Source organism: Bufo bufo, chromosome 10 (genome assembly GCF_905171765.1).
Source record: "Bufo bufo chromosome 10, aBufBuf1.1, whole genome shotgun sequence".
NCBI lineage: Eukaryota > Metazoa > Chordata > Amphibia > Anura > Bufonidae > Bufo > Bufo bufo.
This window is the reverse complement of record NC_053398.1, coordinates 45,167,043-45,183,631: the sequence shown is the minus strand read 5'-3', so window position 1 is coordinate 45,183,631 and position 16,589 is coordinate 45,167,043. Positions and strand designations below refer to the sequence as shown.

Here is a 16,589-nt window from a genome sequence, read left to right as displayed (position 1 = left end):
AGGAGAGACCGCTGGACCTGCAGATTAGTGGCACTGTCCGTAGCAAGAGAGGGAAGAGAAAGGGGTTCTCCGGGAATTAAGAAAAGGAAAATACTTAAATATTATTTTATTATAGATTGACAAATACCTTTCATTAGTTATAATGGCTAATTTTTTCTAGGGAGCAATCATCATGGGAAATAAAATGGCCGCCGTCCTATTACCAGACACAAAACCTGTCCTAATAACACAGCAGGACAAGTTACTTCACAAAACTGAGGTAAAGAGCTGCCTCATCCTCCTCTCTGCTCTGCTTTTCAGGGATTATGATCTTAAATACAACTGATAAGATCTTTAGCTGAATCTGTAGGAATGTAGTCTATGAGGCGATGAGAAGTACAGAGAGGACAGACAGGACAGACTGTGGTAATGGAGACTGCTTACAACTTGCTGCTGCTCATTACCACATTCCCACCCTCCTCTGTACTTCATGTCTCATCATGAACTCCATTCTTACAGAGATTCAGCTGAAGATCTAATCATCTGTATTCAGGATCATAATCCCTGACAAGCAGAGAGGAGGATGAGGCAGCTCTTTACTTCAGTGTTGTGAAGTAACTTGTCATCCTGTGTGATTTAGGACAGGTTTTGTGTGAACTAATAGAACGGCGGCCATTTTATTTCTGCTAATAATTGCTCCCCAGACAAAACGTTGTTTTTAATTTTCTTAATTCTCGAAGAACCCCTTTAATGTATTTATTTTATCTCTGATGGGGGTCTGTTCTGAGGACGATATTTATATATATTTTTTCTTATTTTCCTCCTCTAAAATCTAGGTGCGTCTTATCAGAAGCATCTTATAGAGCGAAAAATATGGTATATATCCATCTTTTCAGCTCCCCCACATCTGTATTTTGCTGCCTGCAGATTACACTGCATTTTTTTTATGATGGCATCTTCTTTTTAAGGATAGGGTATTACTTAAAAGGCAACTCCGTAACTTGTTTTCTTAGATCTAGACACTTCCGGTTTAGCTGCAGGGTTGACTTTCGCTCATAGACGATGACTGTCCTAAGCATTTGTCAGCAGGCTGCATATTTCATGTTGTGGTGAATCAGTCTGTGGTTGGAAGGAAAACTGTACTGAATTTTATCTTATCTCGGTATTTTCATATTACTGTTGGAGCTAATTAAGAAATTCCCCCTCTGTATGTATAGCGTATACATGTCCGACCTATATGATGAGACTATACTGTATGACTGCACATGAAACTATTATCATTATCCCCTCTTTAGCCCCAAATCAGTGCATGTATTGTATTATCTAGGGTGGCGTACACGCCAGTTGTTGTGAAACTACAACTCCCAGCATGCTCCTTTCCATTCTGTGGGAGTTCAGAGAACAGGCAAGCAAGTGTGCATGATGGGAGATGTAATTTCACACTCCCTGGCGGGCCAGGGGGTTGCTGACCCCTGCTGTAGAGTATTGGTGTGGATCAGCGGCAGCATTCGTTAAGGTGTATAGAAGTGTGCGTGTGTTTGCACAGCCAGTCTGTGTCCGGATCAGGTTTGTGTCATGCCAGTGTAATGCCAGGAATGTTAGCAGTGTGCGTCTGCCTCCGCGCTCTCCTCCCCCTGCACAGCGATGAGTCACTCCTTCATGTGCTAGCTCGCTGCACTGCCACCTAGTGGTAGTAATGAGCAAAATGTGGATCCGCATTCCATTTTACTCCCCAGCATTCTTTACTATATTTTGGAAAGAGCATGCAGCGTCCAGACCTCCGCCATGTGTGTCACTGCGTCCTCCTTACTGTGAGGCCTTGTCCACGTTTCTGTTTTTCACTAACGTGTACTGTCCGCATTTTATGGGGACGGCACATGTACCCATTGATTTAAATGTGTCTGTTCAGATGTCGTATTTTTTTACTGACCGTGGGTCAGTAAAAAAAGAAATCACGGCGACCTGCACTACTTTGATCCATGATGCGGACCAAGCACGCCCATTGAAGTCTATGGGTCCGTGAAAATCGGCATCCGTGTTGCGTTCGTTTTTCACTGAAGACTTCTAGGAGATTCTTTGGAAATTAATTTTCAGCTGAGCAATGTCCGTGAATTACAGATGACACACGGACATCTTCACAGATGATATGCGGACGCGATGCTGACATGGAAACGTGAAGGAGGCAATACTCGGTGTGCCTCATGTGCTGCTACCTTATCACTGGCTTGTTTCAGGGCAGCCATGTCTGGTGTAAATTAGGTAAATAAGGTCACCTTAAAGGGTTCTCCAACACTGGGAATCCATTTTCATATGGCCAGCGATGGTGCAACATATTATATATATATATATATATATATATATATATATATATATATATATATATATATATATATATATATATATATATATATATATATTATATATAGAAGCAGGTGTCCGCACACATTACTGCTGAGGCTGTTTGTCAGCGGTGATGTGCCTGTAGACCCCTGCATATGTCTGGCCATGTGGTCTCGGAGAACCCCTTTTAAGTCTACAGGCTGTCTTTAGGATTTCTCAGTTCTCCTGTAACAAAGACCTCCGACTACCACATTCTGAGCAGATCTGCACACTAGCATTGTGTCAGTGACCATTTTTATATATGAACTTGGACTGATTTGTGACGGTTTTGTATATTGTGTGTTTTTGTTTTTGTTTTTTTTGTTTGTTTTTTTTTCTGTAGGTGTTGAGCCTGTAGTTATACATTATCCAGCACTATAGGCCAGGATCTAAACCACTATAAGATCTAGTATTAATATATATGTATTCTTCTTCTTCTTCTTCTTCTTTCTAGTATTTTATCCTGTTACTCTGCATCTTCATCTTGGAGATTCTGGCAGGTATCTTGGCCTATATATACTACCAGCAGGTAAGTGCACCCTTGTAATAACCCAATGTCTTGTGTGTTTTTTTTTTTGTTTTAATTGAAGTGCTTTCCTGCTGATTAAAAACCTATTAGGGCATACGGAGGTAATGGAGAGAGATCCACTGATTACCTCCATTAGGACAGTGCGCCACTGCAAAAGTGTCCGGTTTTTAAGGATAAGTGTCATCTGTGCATTAATATCAGTGGGCGCTGTGTAATGCTGGACATTGCCAGCAGTAGTTCTGTATCCCAGTCATATCACGTTTGCATGGGAAGGGGATTCCCATCAGCAGATATCCTCTTTAGTTATTTACTGTACATAAGCCGGCGTCCGCCTCTTAGCTCGCTACCCAAAACCATGCCACTCAATATGTCATTTATGTGCCCCCTCGCCTTCCTATCTGCTCACTTATCTTAATTATCTGTGCTTCTCAGTTAGGCCTCGTTCACATCTCCATTCTGAGATCCAGCAGGTTGGTCTGGTCATGGATTGGGCATTACCGTATCCTTCACTTCATGGCCGGATCCCCATTGACTGCATTGAGCTCAGGTGGTGATTTGGGGCGATTTCTGGCATAATTGTCAGGTTTCGACAGGACAAGAAACTGTCGCATGGAACAGTTTTTTTGTCCACCTGACATCCAGCATTTGCACTTGGTCCGGAAGACAGATCTTCGAAGTGGAGATGTGAACAAGCCCTTACTGAGCACAGCGGAGAGATGATGGACCCGACCGTGTGCACCATGTCCCTGTCTACCCACGGTCTCTGCCCTTTTAGTTACCGGACTTCTGGTGCTCAGCGCTGGCAGTAGGTACCCAGAGATATGGTACCCACGGTCTCTGCCCTTTTAGTTACCGGACTTCTGGTGCTCAGCGCTGACGGTAGGTACCCAGAGACATGGTACCCACTGTCTCTGCCCTTTTAGTTACCGGACTTCTGGTGCTCAGCGCTGACAGTAGGTACCCAGAGACATGGTACCCACTGTCAGCACTAAGCGCTGGAATAGTTACTGAGCACATGGAGGAGAGGAGAACGGGGCTTCTATATGTTGGAGGGGCTGAAGGTAGGGGAGAAATGTTATTTAGGCCAGTAATGGTTCCCCTGCATAAATACCCACCTCTTAAGCCATGTTCACACTACCGCTATTTATTTCTGTTCTGCTCCGATGAGCAGAACAACAAAAATGGAAGTTCTGGATCGCGCACATAATAACCCGAATGGAGCTGAACAAACTCAGTTAAAGGGGTATTCCGGTTACCATAAATATAACTTAGGTTTTAGACTAATTTATCATCAATAATTGCCTAATATAATGTAAATTTCACATATTTACCGTTCAGTAGTTACGAAAGTAGTTTTCTTCCTCTGCTGCCCACTGTTTCCTCATAAATTACCATGGCATTGACCTGGATTTCTGAGCCTTTGGTAGGTCGAGCATGCTCAGTGTGTCGCTATCAATTCTCTAGCTGTTAGTGTGCTGCTGATTACTGAGTAGAGGGGGCGTGGCCGGACTGTATATCAGGCAGCCAATCAGTAAACAGCAACACTCACAGCAGGAAAGCTAGGGATTGTGGGGATTGTAGTCTTTGTAGTTGAGTGAGGGAAGATCAGGCGCCATGATACTCTGTGTGCTGCAGACTCACACAGGAGCTGGACAAATGGACTGCAAGGTAAAGTGAAACTCTGGTTATATGTATGGGTTCTGGTTGGGTCACAGCTTGCAGCCCTAATGCAGTTTTTCAAAAATTAGGTTACTTTACCGGAATACCCCTTTAACTATAACGGGATCCGTTCAGTTTCCGTTTAGATCTTGTCTTTTTTTATAGCACAGTATTTTTGATAGAATGTGTGATAGAGACCCCGAACTAAGCCTCCAACGCAGATGTGAACTAGCACTTAACGTTATGTAAGCCTCCGTATTATTTTTTCAAATTAGAGCTCATTCACACGACCGTATTTTCCATTCCGTTTTCTTTGTGGACTGTATGCGGAACCATTCATTTCAATGGGTCCGCAAAAAAAAGTTACTCCGTGTGCATTCAGTTTCCGTATTTCCGTTCCGCAAAAGAATTGAACATTGTCCGCATTACGGACAAGGATAGGACTGTTCTATTAGGGGCCAGCTGTTCCGTTCCGCAAAATACGGAATGCACACGGATGTCATCCGTTTTTTGCGGACTGCAAAATGCATACGGTTGTGTGCATGAGGCCTTACTTTGACTTTCATGCTTCTCTTTGGCTAAAAATACTCCTCAAAAATGCAATCCAAGATTTTATCAGCCACAAGTGAAACAAGTCCTGAACTTTCCTGAGGGAACACGTTTTCAAATATTAGTAAAAGCCGACACAGCGCCCTCTGATGGGGAAATGGGAAACAATTCTTTATAAAATTTATTTTATTATTTATTTCCTTTTTACCATTTATGCAGCTTTCCCAGAAGATACATAGATTTGTACGCGTTCTAGGAGGTACTTTAAAGGGGCATTCCTGTCATTTGATGTCTCCTATCCACAGGATTTGGGATAACTACAGTGATCCCTCAAGATACAATGGCCTCAGGATACAATATTTTCAACATACAATGGTCTTCTCCGACCCTTTGTATGTTGAGTCTCAGACTCGGATCCAACCAATCAAGGCCACTTCTCTGGTAAAATTGCTGTAGTAGTTGCTAGTTTATGTAAGGACTTGTCTCATCTGTCTTAGGGTACTTTCACACTAGCGTTTTTCTTTTCCGGTATTCGGTTCCGTCCTAGGGGCTCTATACCAGAAAATTACTGATCAGTTTTATCCCCATGCATTCTGAATGGAGAGTAATCCGTTCAGGATGTCTTCAGTTCGGTCCCTCTTATTATTTGTCCGGAGAAAATACTGCATTCCAAAATTCCGGAACACTTGCCGGAAATGCCCGGCATTATTTTCCATTGAAATGTATTAATGCTGGATCCGGTACCAAGTGTTCTGGAAAAACGGATCTGGTTTTCCGGACTGTGTATGCACAGATCCTTAAAAATGTTAAAAAATGTAATACCGGATCAGTTTTTCCGGATGACACCGGAGAAGAGGATCTGGTATTTCAATGCATTTGTCAAACGGATCCGGATCTGGAAGCAAATGGTATCAGTTTGCACACGGATTTCCGGATCCGGCAGCCAGTTCCGGCAACGGGACTGCTGGCCGGATTCCTCTAACGCAAGTGTGAAAGTATCCTTAGTTATCTGCCTATTTTTCGTAAACCTTAATTTTCTCTGATCTTGGATGACATTTTGGGGATTTGGAACCAATTACTCAAGTTACAATGGTTTTAACATACAATGGCCATTCTGGAACCAATTAATATTGTATCTTGAGGGACCACTGTATTGGATAGGTTGGGCTCCTACTGCAGGGGGCCCCCATCGATCACTAGAAGATGGGCCACGTACCCTGCAAGGCCCCCAAAATGAATAGAGCAACAGGTCGAGCATGAGCACTACCGCTCCATTCATCTCTGAGATTGCCGGAATACCCCTTTAATGTTCAGTAAGAAGATATCCTATAGTAACGTGGCTTTGAAATATGCTTTTACCACCATGTTATTTCCACATTAAATGCGACTTCTATAAAAAGGGAGGACTTCGGCGCGGCGTCTGTGTACTGTACTTGATGCGCCCATTTATCTGAACGACTCCTGCCTATTCTGTAAGCTTTTAGCTCTTGAAGGTAATTACTGGTTGGAGTCACTGTTCTAGACGGCCTCGGGGCAGTGGGGGTTTTATTTGATTAAGTAAGTGGGCACATGTGGCGGCACGCTCATGCATGGAAAATCCGTAATTACACGGCTTGTGACAGGCTCCCCTGACTGCAGACTGCACACCTCCCACACCTGCCAGGGATTAGGAGATGGCTGTCATGGACAGATATGTAACCGAATGTACCCACGGCTCATAAAGAGACGCCCCATACAGACCTTGGTAACGTGGGGGTGGCGAGAGGCAAAGGTCAGAGAATTAGGTTAAAAAAAATATGCATTGCATTGCCCGAGATTTGGGAAGACTGTAGTAGTTTGTGTGACCAGTGGCTGCAATTCATGACCGTAACATACTCCACATGTACAATACTGCTGGCCGAGTGTGGTGTCCGAAGACCGTTCAATGAGGACCTGTTGCCACGTCTGACATATCTGTTTAATATATCATTGCATTGAAAAGAGTTTTTGGAACATATTTTCTTAGAACTTTGCATCGTTCCTCCTGGTATTCCTCCTAGAAATGTATGAATAAATTGACAACTGTTAACAGTAGGAGGTGTGCCCCTACGGTCTGTCATTGTCCAGGCAGCGCTGACGTCACACAGATGTGTTCCTACACAGTCCTGACACTAAGAAACAAGGTAACACCAAGTTGCCTATTTTTTTTAATACACTTCTGGGAGGAATAACTGAGGAACAACACGATGCAGAGTCCTAAAAATAAGATGCTGCACAGTTACTACTTCATGGGTGATACAAATTTTAACTAAAACAGATGTCGGTAGAGGAGACGAGCTGTTATGAATGTGATAGATGGGGTAGGGGGGGGGGGATCACAGCTTTCACGGATCACACTTTAATTATACTGATTAACGTGGTCACTCAATTCTCAATTGGAGGCACCTTGGGGGTCATTTACTAGGGCCTCTTTCACGGTGCTGGCAGGCTGCACTCAGTGGTTTTTGTCTGTCCGAATCCCAGCATATCTGATGGGTAGCGGCCGGACCCTGTTATAGTCAGTGGGGGCCAGCAGCTATTCTGGTAAAATCCGGCAGTGCTGGATCCAGAGATCTCCGGTAGGCTTTTTATGCCGGTCTTAGATTTCCTCCGCTGTGCAGAAACACCCATGTGACTAAATATTGTTGCATGGACATTAAAGTTACAAAGTGAGGGTTTAAGGCCTCTTTCACACTTGCGTTGTTGGGATCCGGCATGCACTTCCGTTGCCGGAGGTGCCCGCCGGATCCGGAAAAACGCAAGTGTACTGAAAGCATTTGAAGACGGAACAGTCTTCCAAATGCTTTCAGTGTTACTATGGCACCCAGGACGCTATTAAAGTCCTGGTTGCCATAGTAGGAGCGGGGAGCAGGGGAGCGGTATACTTACAGTCCGTGCGGCTCCCGGGGCGCTCCAGAATGACGTCAGAGCGCCCCATGCGCATGGATGACGTGATCCATGCGATCACATGATCCATGCGCGTGGGGCGCCCTGACGTCACTCTGGAGCGCCCCGGGAGCCGCACGGATGGTAAGTACACTGCTCCCCCGCTCCCCGCTACACTTACCATGGCTGCCAGGACTTTAGCGTCCTGGCAGCCATGGTAACCATTCAGAAAAAGCTAAATGTCGGCTCCGGCAATGCGCCGAAACGACGTTTAGCTTAAGGCCGGATCCGGATCAATGCCTTCCAATGGCATTAATTCCGGATCCGGCCTTGCGGCAAGTGTTCCGGATTTTTGGCCGGAGCAAAAAGCGCAGCATGCTGCGGTATTTTCTCCGGCCAAAAAACGTTCCGTTCCGGAACTGTAGACATCCTGATGCATCCTGAACGGATTTCTCTCCATTCAGAATGCATTAGGATAAAACTGATCAGGATTCTTCCGGCATAGAGCCCCGACGACGGAACTCTATGCCGGAAGAAAAGAACGCAGGTGTGAAAAAAAGACTTTTTTTTTTTTTTTTTTTTTTTTCACCCAAAAAGTGGCGAGTCACGTTTAGTAAATGACCCCCTTTATGCTTGTGTTTGTGGAGCTGGGTTAAAGGGAAATAGTGTTTTTCTCTTTTCTTTTTTTTTTTGTAAGTAATAAAAATTGTGGACTTAATGTGCGGTAATCATTGTATAATAGAACAGCGTGCACTTTGAAATGGATTTTATTAATTGACTTAGAGAAATTAACAGAAGCAAATGATGAGGGGTGACATGGTGCCGTCACTTCCTGGCAGTAGCCTTGGCACGGGCACAGGGTGACTGCAGTGTATGATATTGTGGGCATGTGTAAGGATTCATTTCTGGTTGCTCCTTCAGGAATGCTTGTCTTTTGGGCTCTGCCAGCTTCTCATTGATGCCCCTACAAAATTTAGCACCCAGACATTTTCCCAATTGGTCACCCCTACCTCCCTTTGCCTGCTGGTTATGATACAGCAGAAATGTTGATATGTGGGGAATAGGCGACTGTAAAAGCATTGGTCATGGCAGGATATCCTCTTTTCCATTATTTGTGGATGTTTGCTATGGTTGACTCTGGTGTGGAGATATGGACTTTAAAGCAACTGTCCCCTCATGAGTTCACTAATGGTGTGTCATTCAGCGCCTACATGGAATGATTGCCTGATGTTTATTTTCCACCAAGCTTGTACCTTGGCTGCTTTTGGCTCTTTTCCATTAGGATCAAGCTGTGATCGGTGAATACAGTTAAGCTACAGTGTTTACTGTGGGTCTGAGGTAGTCTGAGACACACCCCTATCTCATCATTGGTTGAGGCTGCTGCTTTCTCACTGCCTCTGCAGCTCTGCTTCCTCTGATTGGCTGCTGTGTAAAAACACAAGTCTATCACAGGCTCAGCAGAAATGGAGAGCTGATCAAGGGGCTGTCGGAGGTATACTGAGGGTGAACTGGGAGGGTCACTTTTAAGAAGCACTCCTACAAAAAATGTTTATTCTATGACCTGTTAGAAAGATACATGATGTATCTGTAGTGAAAGTAATCTTCTTACCAGTGACTGTATTTGTAAGTTATAACCTCCCTTCTGATCCTCAGCTGTGTCATGAGACCAACTCTGACTTTCCAAATAACACAGCTTCTTGTGTGGACAGGAAGTCAGTTTATCTATATATTCCTATGGGAGCCTCAATGTCAGTCTCATAGGAATGAATAGAGAAGTAACTAACTTCCTGTCCTGTGTCAGTTTGAAATCAAAGTGCTGGTCACATGACACAGCTGAGGATCAGAAGGGAGGTTATAACTCACTAATACAGTCACTGGTAAGATTACCTTCACTACAGTTTAGATCATGACCTTTTTCTAACCGGTCAGAGAATGAGAATTTCTGTGGGTGTGCTACTTTAAAGGGGTATTCCCATCACATACAATGGGACATATTGCTAGGATATGCCCCCATTGTCTGATAGGTGCGGGTCCCACCTCTGGGACCTGCACCTACAACGAGAATGGAGCGGGGAGAACTGTGGCTGGAGGACCCTGGATTTCCTGGGGTCCATCCACCACCAAGCGCTGCTCCCATAGAAGTGAATGGGAGCGCACCCTGCACGTGTGGCCGCTGCTCCCATTCATTTCTATAGGGCAGACTGAAATAGCTGAGCCAGCGCTTGGCTATTTTCGGCAGCCCCATAGTAATGAATGGAGGGTGGCTGTGCATGCGCAGTGCCCCCTCCGTTCATTTTGCCGCTCCATTCTCATATCAGATATCAGATTCTAGCGATATGACCGCATTGTGTGTGATGGTAAAACCCCTTTAAGTCCTTTTCCTGCTCTGCATGCAAATGACATATAAGTTGTGAGGTGTCGGTCGTTGTCAGTGCCTGAAAACGTCTGAAGGTCTGAAGACCCATATCTGCAGAGCGTTATGACAGGTCATACTGCAGAATTGTATGAAATTACCCTGCCATGACCAATTGTATCCCCAGCCTAAGGCCAAGTGTGTGATCCGTGGCCGTATTGTGGCCCGCAAATTGCGAGCCGCAATAAACGGCCAAAGTTTCGTGTGCATTCCGCATCACGGATGCGGACCCATTCACTTCAATGGGTCCGCAATCGCGGAATGGCCGCACGGGACGGGACCCCTCGGAAGCACTACGGAGTGCTTCCGTGGGGTTACGTCCCGTACTTCCGTTCCGCAAAAAGATAGAACATGTTCTATCTTTTTGCGGAACGAGCGGATCGCGGACCCATTAAAGTGAATGGGTCCGCGATCCGATGCGGCTGACCTACGGCCGGCGATCGTGCACGGGTCACACACGTTCGTGTGAACTCGGCCTAAGGCTTCAGGCACATGGCCATAAGTGTTTTGAGGTCCACAAAACATGGTTCCCGGCTGTGTGCATGCCGCCATTTTTATTTTTAGTCCTATAGAAATGTCTCATCGTTGTCTGCAAAACGGACAAGAATATCTTTGCAAAACAGACATACGGATGCAGACAGGACATGGTGTGTGCTGTCCGCATTTTTTTGTGCCCTCGTTGAAATGAAAGGGTCTGCATTCAATCCGTGAAAAATTCTGATTGGATGTGGACCGAAAATATGGCCTAAAATGAAAGGCTACTGAAAGGTGAGGTTTTCAGGTGCCATAAGTTACACTCTGAAAGAAAATGTAAATCTTCCTCTCTACATAGTGTGTGCTCCCCCCCCCCCGCATGCTGCCTGTGTGCTCACTGTATATACCTGTGTGTAACTCTTGCTCTGTCCCTGTCTCTCTCTCCATGCCGCAGTGCACGCCGTTCTGCTCACAGGTAACAAACGTACTGCCCTCCATGGCCGCAGCCCCTGTCTTGTCTGAGAACGCTTCAGTCCGGGGCGGCGTCGCTGCAGCTGCAACATGTGTTGTCCATCCAGTGTGACCTGCCCCCGACGGGTACTAAGGCAGATAACCAGATTCCCGTCTCATTGTCGGGCCCTTTGAGTAAAGAATGCAGTGATCTGATTGGTTAATTGATTTCGGTGCCCGCCTGCCTTGGTTTGCACTAGTCGAAGTGTCGCCTTCTGTCCCATCACGTAGTATACCGTTATCTGGCCTGCAGATAAAATACTAGTCAATGATAAGAATATGGGCCATGCAGAAAAATGGTTCAAATCTATGATAAATGTTAATAAAATTGGATGGGCCATAATGCCCTTCCTAGAATGATATAGCTTGCCATAGACACAAAGATTTTCCCATGTTCTGTTTTTTTATTTTATTTATTTATTTATTACAGTATTAGTCAGTAAAGAGACAAAAATGATTTTATACATTATTAAAAAAATTATATTTATATTATACTATGTATTATGTCTGCACTAGTGTTGAGTGAACTTCTGTTTTAAGTTCGGCGTCTAAAGTTCGGCTTCCGGTTAGCGGAGAATCCCGATATGGATTCCGAATTCCGTTGTAGTCCGTGGTAGCGGAATCAATAATCGGCCATTATTGATTCCGCTACCACGGACCACAACGGAATTCGGAATCCATATCGGGATTCTCCGCTAACCGGAAGCCGAACTTAAAACAGAAGTTCGCTCAACACTAGTCTGCACCCTTCTGTAGACGGAGAATGTCCTCGCTGCATTTAGTATGGGATGCTTGCATGTGATGAGAACATGGATAGAAGTTCTCCTCTTAGTGCCTCCACGCCCCATAAATGTGTATATGAGCTGACCATTTCTGTAGATAAACCACAGACTGAATGGTTGTCAGATCCGGACGTATTCTCTGTGATTCTAAACCCTGTCCTCTTGTCTCTGCAGCTGAATGATGAACTGAAGCAAAGCCTGAAGAACACTATGACCATGAAGTACAAGCAGCCAGGAGAGGACAGAGTCACCAGTGCAGTGGACAAGCTGCAGCAGGAGGTGGGGGGATCTCTTGTGCTTTCCACAGATATCATTTCAATCTGAAGAAAATCCCTAAATGAAAAATGATGGAACTTTGTATTTTAACTGTGCGCCATTTCAAGAGCTCTGCTTGTGGTCAGCGAATGGAAGCATTTATTTAGTTTTTGTCCAGCTATTGAAACTCTGTTCTGAGAATGTGCTGCTCACAGAGGTGCATGGCTCTTTAAAAAAGGGAGAGGTGTCATCTACTTAAAGGGTCTGTCTGAGATCATTGAAATGCTCTGAGAAGCCCTACAGTTGCTTAAAAAAAAATAAAAAATGGTCTTATGCTCACCCCCTGGAAAATCAGAGTATGACCTTTCTTATTTTACTGCTGTCTTTATAATTATTCTGCTAGGAGCATCCGATACTAATGCATCTCGCCAACGCCCATGACTGCCCTCCTGTCCTTGGGACAGTGATGGATATCGTGGTGAAGGTGGCAGGATTGTGCTGCACTGTGCCATTTGGTTCCGCTGAGGCGGTATTTTGTGCTGCACTGCCTTTTTGCAGGCCCCGCCTACTTCTCTTGCCCTGTCTTCGGTCAGTTTGGATCCGCCTACAACATGGGGCCCCTTTTTGGTTTTTCCCCAGGACCACCTTAAGTTCCCAGTCTGCCCATGTGCTCATCTACTGTAAGGCTGAGTTCACACCACAGTTTAGCTTTCCGTTCTGATCCGTCAGAAGAAGAGAAAATAAAACATAGGATCAGTATCTTTACAGGATCCCGAAAAAAACGGACCCTGTTGCATCAGTTGTCATCCATTTCAGCCATTTCTGTCTAAGATCCGTTTTTTTTTTTTTTCTTTCTCCTGACGGATCAGAAGCTAAACGGTGATGTGAACTCCGCCTAATCTGCCAGATCTGTACATGTAAAAGGAGCCGACGTATTAGACGCACAGGACTGGAGTGTCACTTAAAGTGGTCTCCAGCCCTCTACTAATCTTACAGTTTCCTGCCCTGACTCCAGAATACCAGTTCAGTCAGTTTTATGCCTTTCTATGTCCGACATCTCACACTGTCCATTTTGCTTTCTCTTGGTCAGTTTAAGTGCTGTGGCAGTAATAATTCCCAGGACTGGAGGGAAAGTGCCTGGATAAGGTCTGCAGAATCAGAGGGGCGCGTGGTTCCCGACAGCTGCTGCAAGACTGTGACCACCAGGTGCGGGATCCGAGACCATCCCTCAAACATCTACAAAGTCGAGGTGAGGAAGCATGGTCTTAAAAGTAATGTGAAATAATAAGGGTAAGGTAAAAATTGCTCTCCTCCAGCGTGTACGGAAACGGATGGATAAATGTGACCCTTTCCTCTTCTTCACAGGGCGGCTGCATCACTAAACTGGAAGCCTTCATCCGATCCCATCTGCTTATTATCGGAGCAGTGGGCTTAGGGATTGGCTTTGTACAGGTGACTTAACTTATATACTTAAGGGTGGAAAACTGACTTTTATAATATATTTCCATGGCATGTGTGTACACGCTCTGAAATACTAGGCAAAATGTGATATTGAAGACAAATTTAAAGCCGACACCAGCTGATGGGGACACGACAACCCAACTATATTATTGATTTCCCACAATGGTCCTGCCTGCTGGTGTGTAGTGTCCTGGCAGCAGGTCTTTCTGACAACCATCTTATAAACCCAATATCACTTTAGAGTTGTTGAGCACTGGAGCTGCAGCATGTTACCAAGCAGGAGGAATATCTGGATTAGGCCGCCTGCACACAAATGTTTACGTTCCATATAGGGAACAATTAGGCCCCTTTCACACGGGCGAGTATTCCGCGCGGATGCGATGCGTGAGTTGAACACATTGCACCTGCACTGAATCCTGACCCATTCATTTCTATGGGGCTGTGCACACGAGCGGTGATTTTCACGCATCACTTGTGCGTTGCGTGAAAATCGCAGCATGTTCTATATTGTGCGTTTTTCACGTAACGCAGGCCCCATAGAAATGAATGGGGTTGCGTGAAAATCGCAAGCATCCGCAAGCAAGTGCGGATGTGGTGCGATTTTCACGCACGGTTGCTAGGAGACGATCGGGATGGGGACCCGAACATTATTATTTCCCCTTTATAACATGGTTATAAGGGAAAATAATAGCATTCTGAATACATAATGCAAAGTAAAATAGGGCTGGAGGGGTTAAAAAAGAATATATATATTTTTTTTAACTCACCTTAATCCACTTGTTCGCGCAGCCCGCATCTCTTCTGTCTTTAACTGTGAGCAATAGGACCTTTGACGTCACTACGCTCATCACATGATCCATCACCATGGTGATTGATCATGTGATGAACGCAGTGACGTCATCAAAGGTCCTATTGCTCACAGTTAAAGACAGAAGAGATGCGGGCTGCGCGAACAAGTGGATTAAGGTGAGTTAAATTTTTTTTTTATTATTAACCCCTCCAGATTGTCGGGAACGACCGTTCGCAGGAACTTTGGGCAGAATGTCGGGAACGACCCTTCGCAGGAACGGTCGTTCTCGATAATCTGGACGATTATTGGCTCATGTAAATGCAGCTTCATACTATTTAGTCCAGCTATCATGCACACAGTCAGACCAAGCAAAAGAATTGGAGATTGGCATAGGAGAGACTGTGGAGGTGTTGATGAAGAGGGAGATCTTTTTGCAGTCTGCTTCGAGCGCTTTAGCATGATAGGATTACTAATATGAAGATAAGTAATTCTCGGGTCTTGAAATTGCTCCTCAGGTATTTGGAATGATCTTCACCTGCTGCCTCTACAAGAGTCTGAAGTCTGATCCGTACTAAGATGTCTATGGACTTCTATGATTGCACTCAGTCTGTTGACCCATCACATCCTGCTGAGCTAATAAGCTTCTGGGACAGCAAAAACTCATGACATCAGAAGCTTTCCATCCCTAGAATACCTGGCTGCCAAGCTTTTGTACTGTATGTTATCACAACTGCATCATCAGACTATTAATTTGTGCCAAGGTAACGAGTGTCATGTCAGAAGCCATAGTATCTCATGGACTAATGCCTAATGCCTTGATTGATCCTGTTGCTCACCTTCGTGTCTGAAAAAAGGTGGTGCGGTGGCACTGTCTTCAGGGTCCTTGAATGTAAACTACTTCTCCTGCTGGAGATGCACATTCATGGTCCCCTTACGTCAGCTCTGCCTTCTGAAAATCACCATCATTGCCTTTAAAACCAAATTGACAGCCAAATATGAAGCTATGCAGATGGTCTTTGACCGTCGTTTTCAGTCACCTATCAACGCAGAAAATATTCTGTCCCTGACCATGAGCATACCTTAGTATCACATGTCAAAGTATCGTTTTTAACAAGTAATGGGCATTTTTGAGAGATTTTAGTTTTTCATGCTTATTTTTGTCTACGTATTTTTAACCAGCTTTTACACTTTTGATCTTATAAAATGTATCACACTTGGCACTGCTTAAAGGGACATTAAACCAAATATCCCACGAGGGGTGAAAAAGCAGAAGGCACTTACCTGTTTTTTCAGTTTGCAAGACATTCTGCAAGCTCCTGATACAAACATTGGGGGTCAGTCACGACGGACGCTACGCCAGTTCTTGGTGTAAAAAAATAAATTAAAAATAATTAGCAAAACTTAGTTTTGTCACTTTTTAAATGCCTGTGCGACAATATTTTGTCACATGGGAGTTTTTGCACCGTGCTTACCACTTGACAAAGGGGGGGGGGGGGGGGCACGATGGGGGCTGCAGCATTGGGCTCCACACATTTAACATATTCTACACCTGGAAACAGACGTAAATGCGGAGTAGTCTTTACTCCAGGCGCATGGACTGCCCGCAGTGCACCTAATTTATGAAGAGGCCTGGGCTTCATCATAAATTAGGAGCCTTCTCCACCCCTATCGCTGTGAATCATACATAGAACTTTATGGACTAGAACTGTACCCACATACACTACTGATTTCATATATCGCTTTTTGGGGGAATTTATTATTTTTTTGACATGTTTAATTGCATGGGGTTTTTGGAACACGGTGCTGTATAAGGACCCATATGGCAATAAAATAAGTTCCTACAGGACTGTAACGCTACACCATAGGGTTCTGTGTCCGCTGTGTGCATGAAGCCCAAAGGTTGAC

At 44.7% G+C, this 16,589-nt stretch overlaps 1 protein-coding gene across 1 annotated transcript in view; it reads left to right on the top strand.

Annotated features, from left to right (window-relative positions):
• The window catches only part of CD151 (CD151 molecule (Raph blood group)), a 43,370-nt gene extending 27,434 nt beyond the window's left edge, over positions 1–15,936 (top strand). The window contains exons 4-8 of the mRNA XM_040410439.1: positions 2,813–2,887; positions 12,353–12,457; positions 13,524–13,682; positions 13,799–13,885; positions 15,200–15,936. Coding sequence (XP_040266373.1) covers positions 2,813–2,887; positions 12,353–12,457; positions 13,524–13,682; positions 13,799–13,885; positions 15,200–15,259 — 486 coding nt within the window. The 3' untranslated portion in view covers positions 15,260–15,936. The remainder of the gene's footprint in view (positions 1–2,812; positions 2,888–12,352; positions 12,458–13,523; positions 13,683–13,798; positions 13,886–15,199) is intronic.
• Positions 15,937–16,589: the final 653 nt, after the last annotated feature.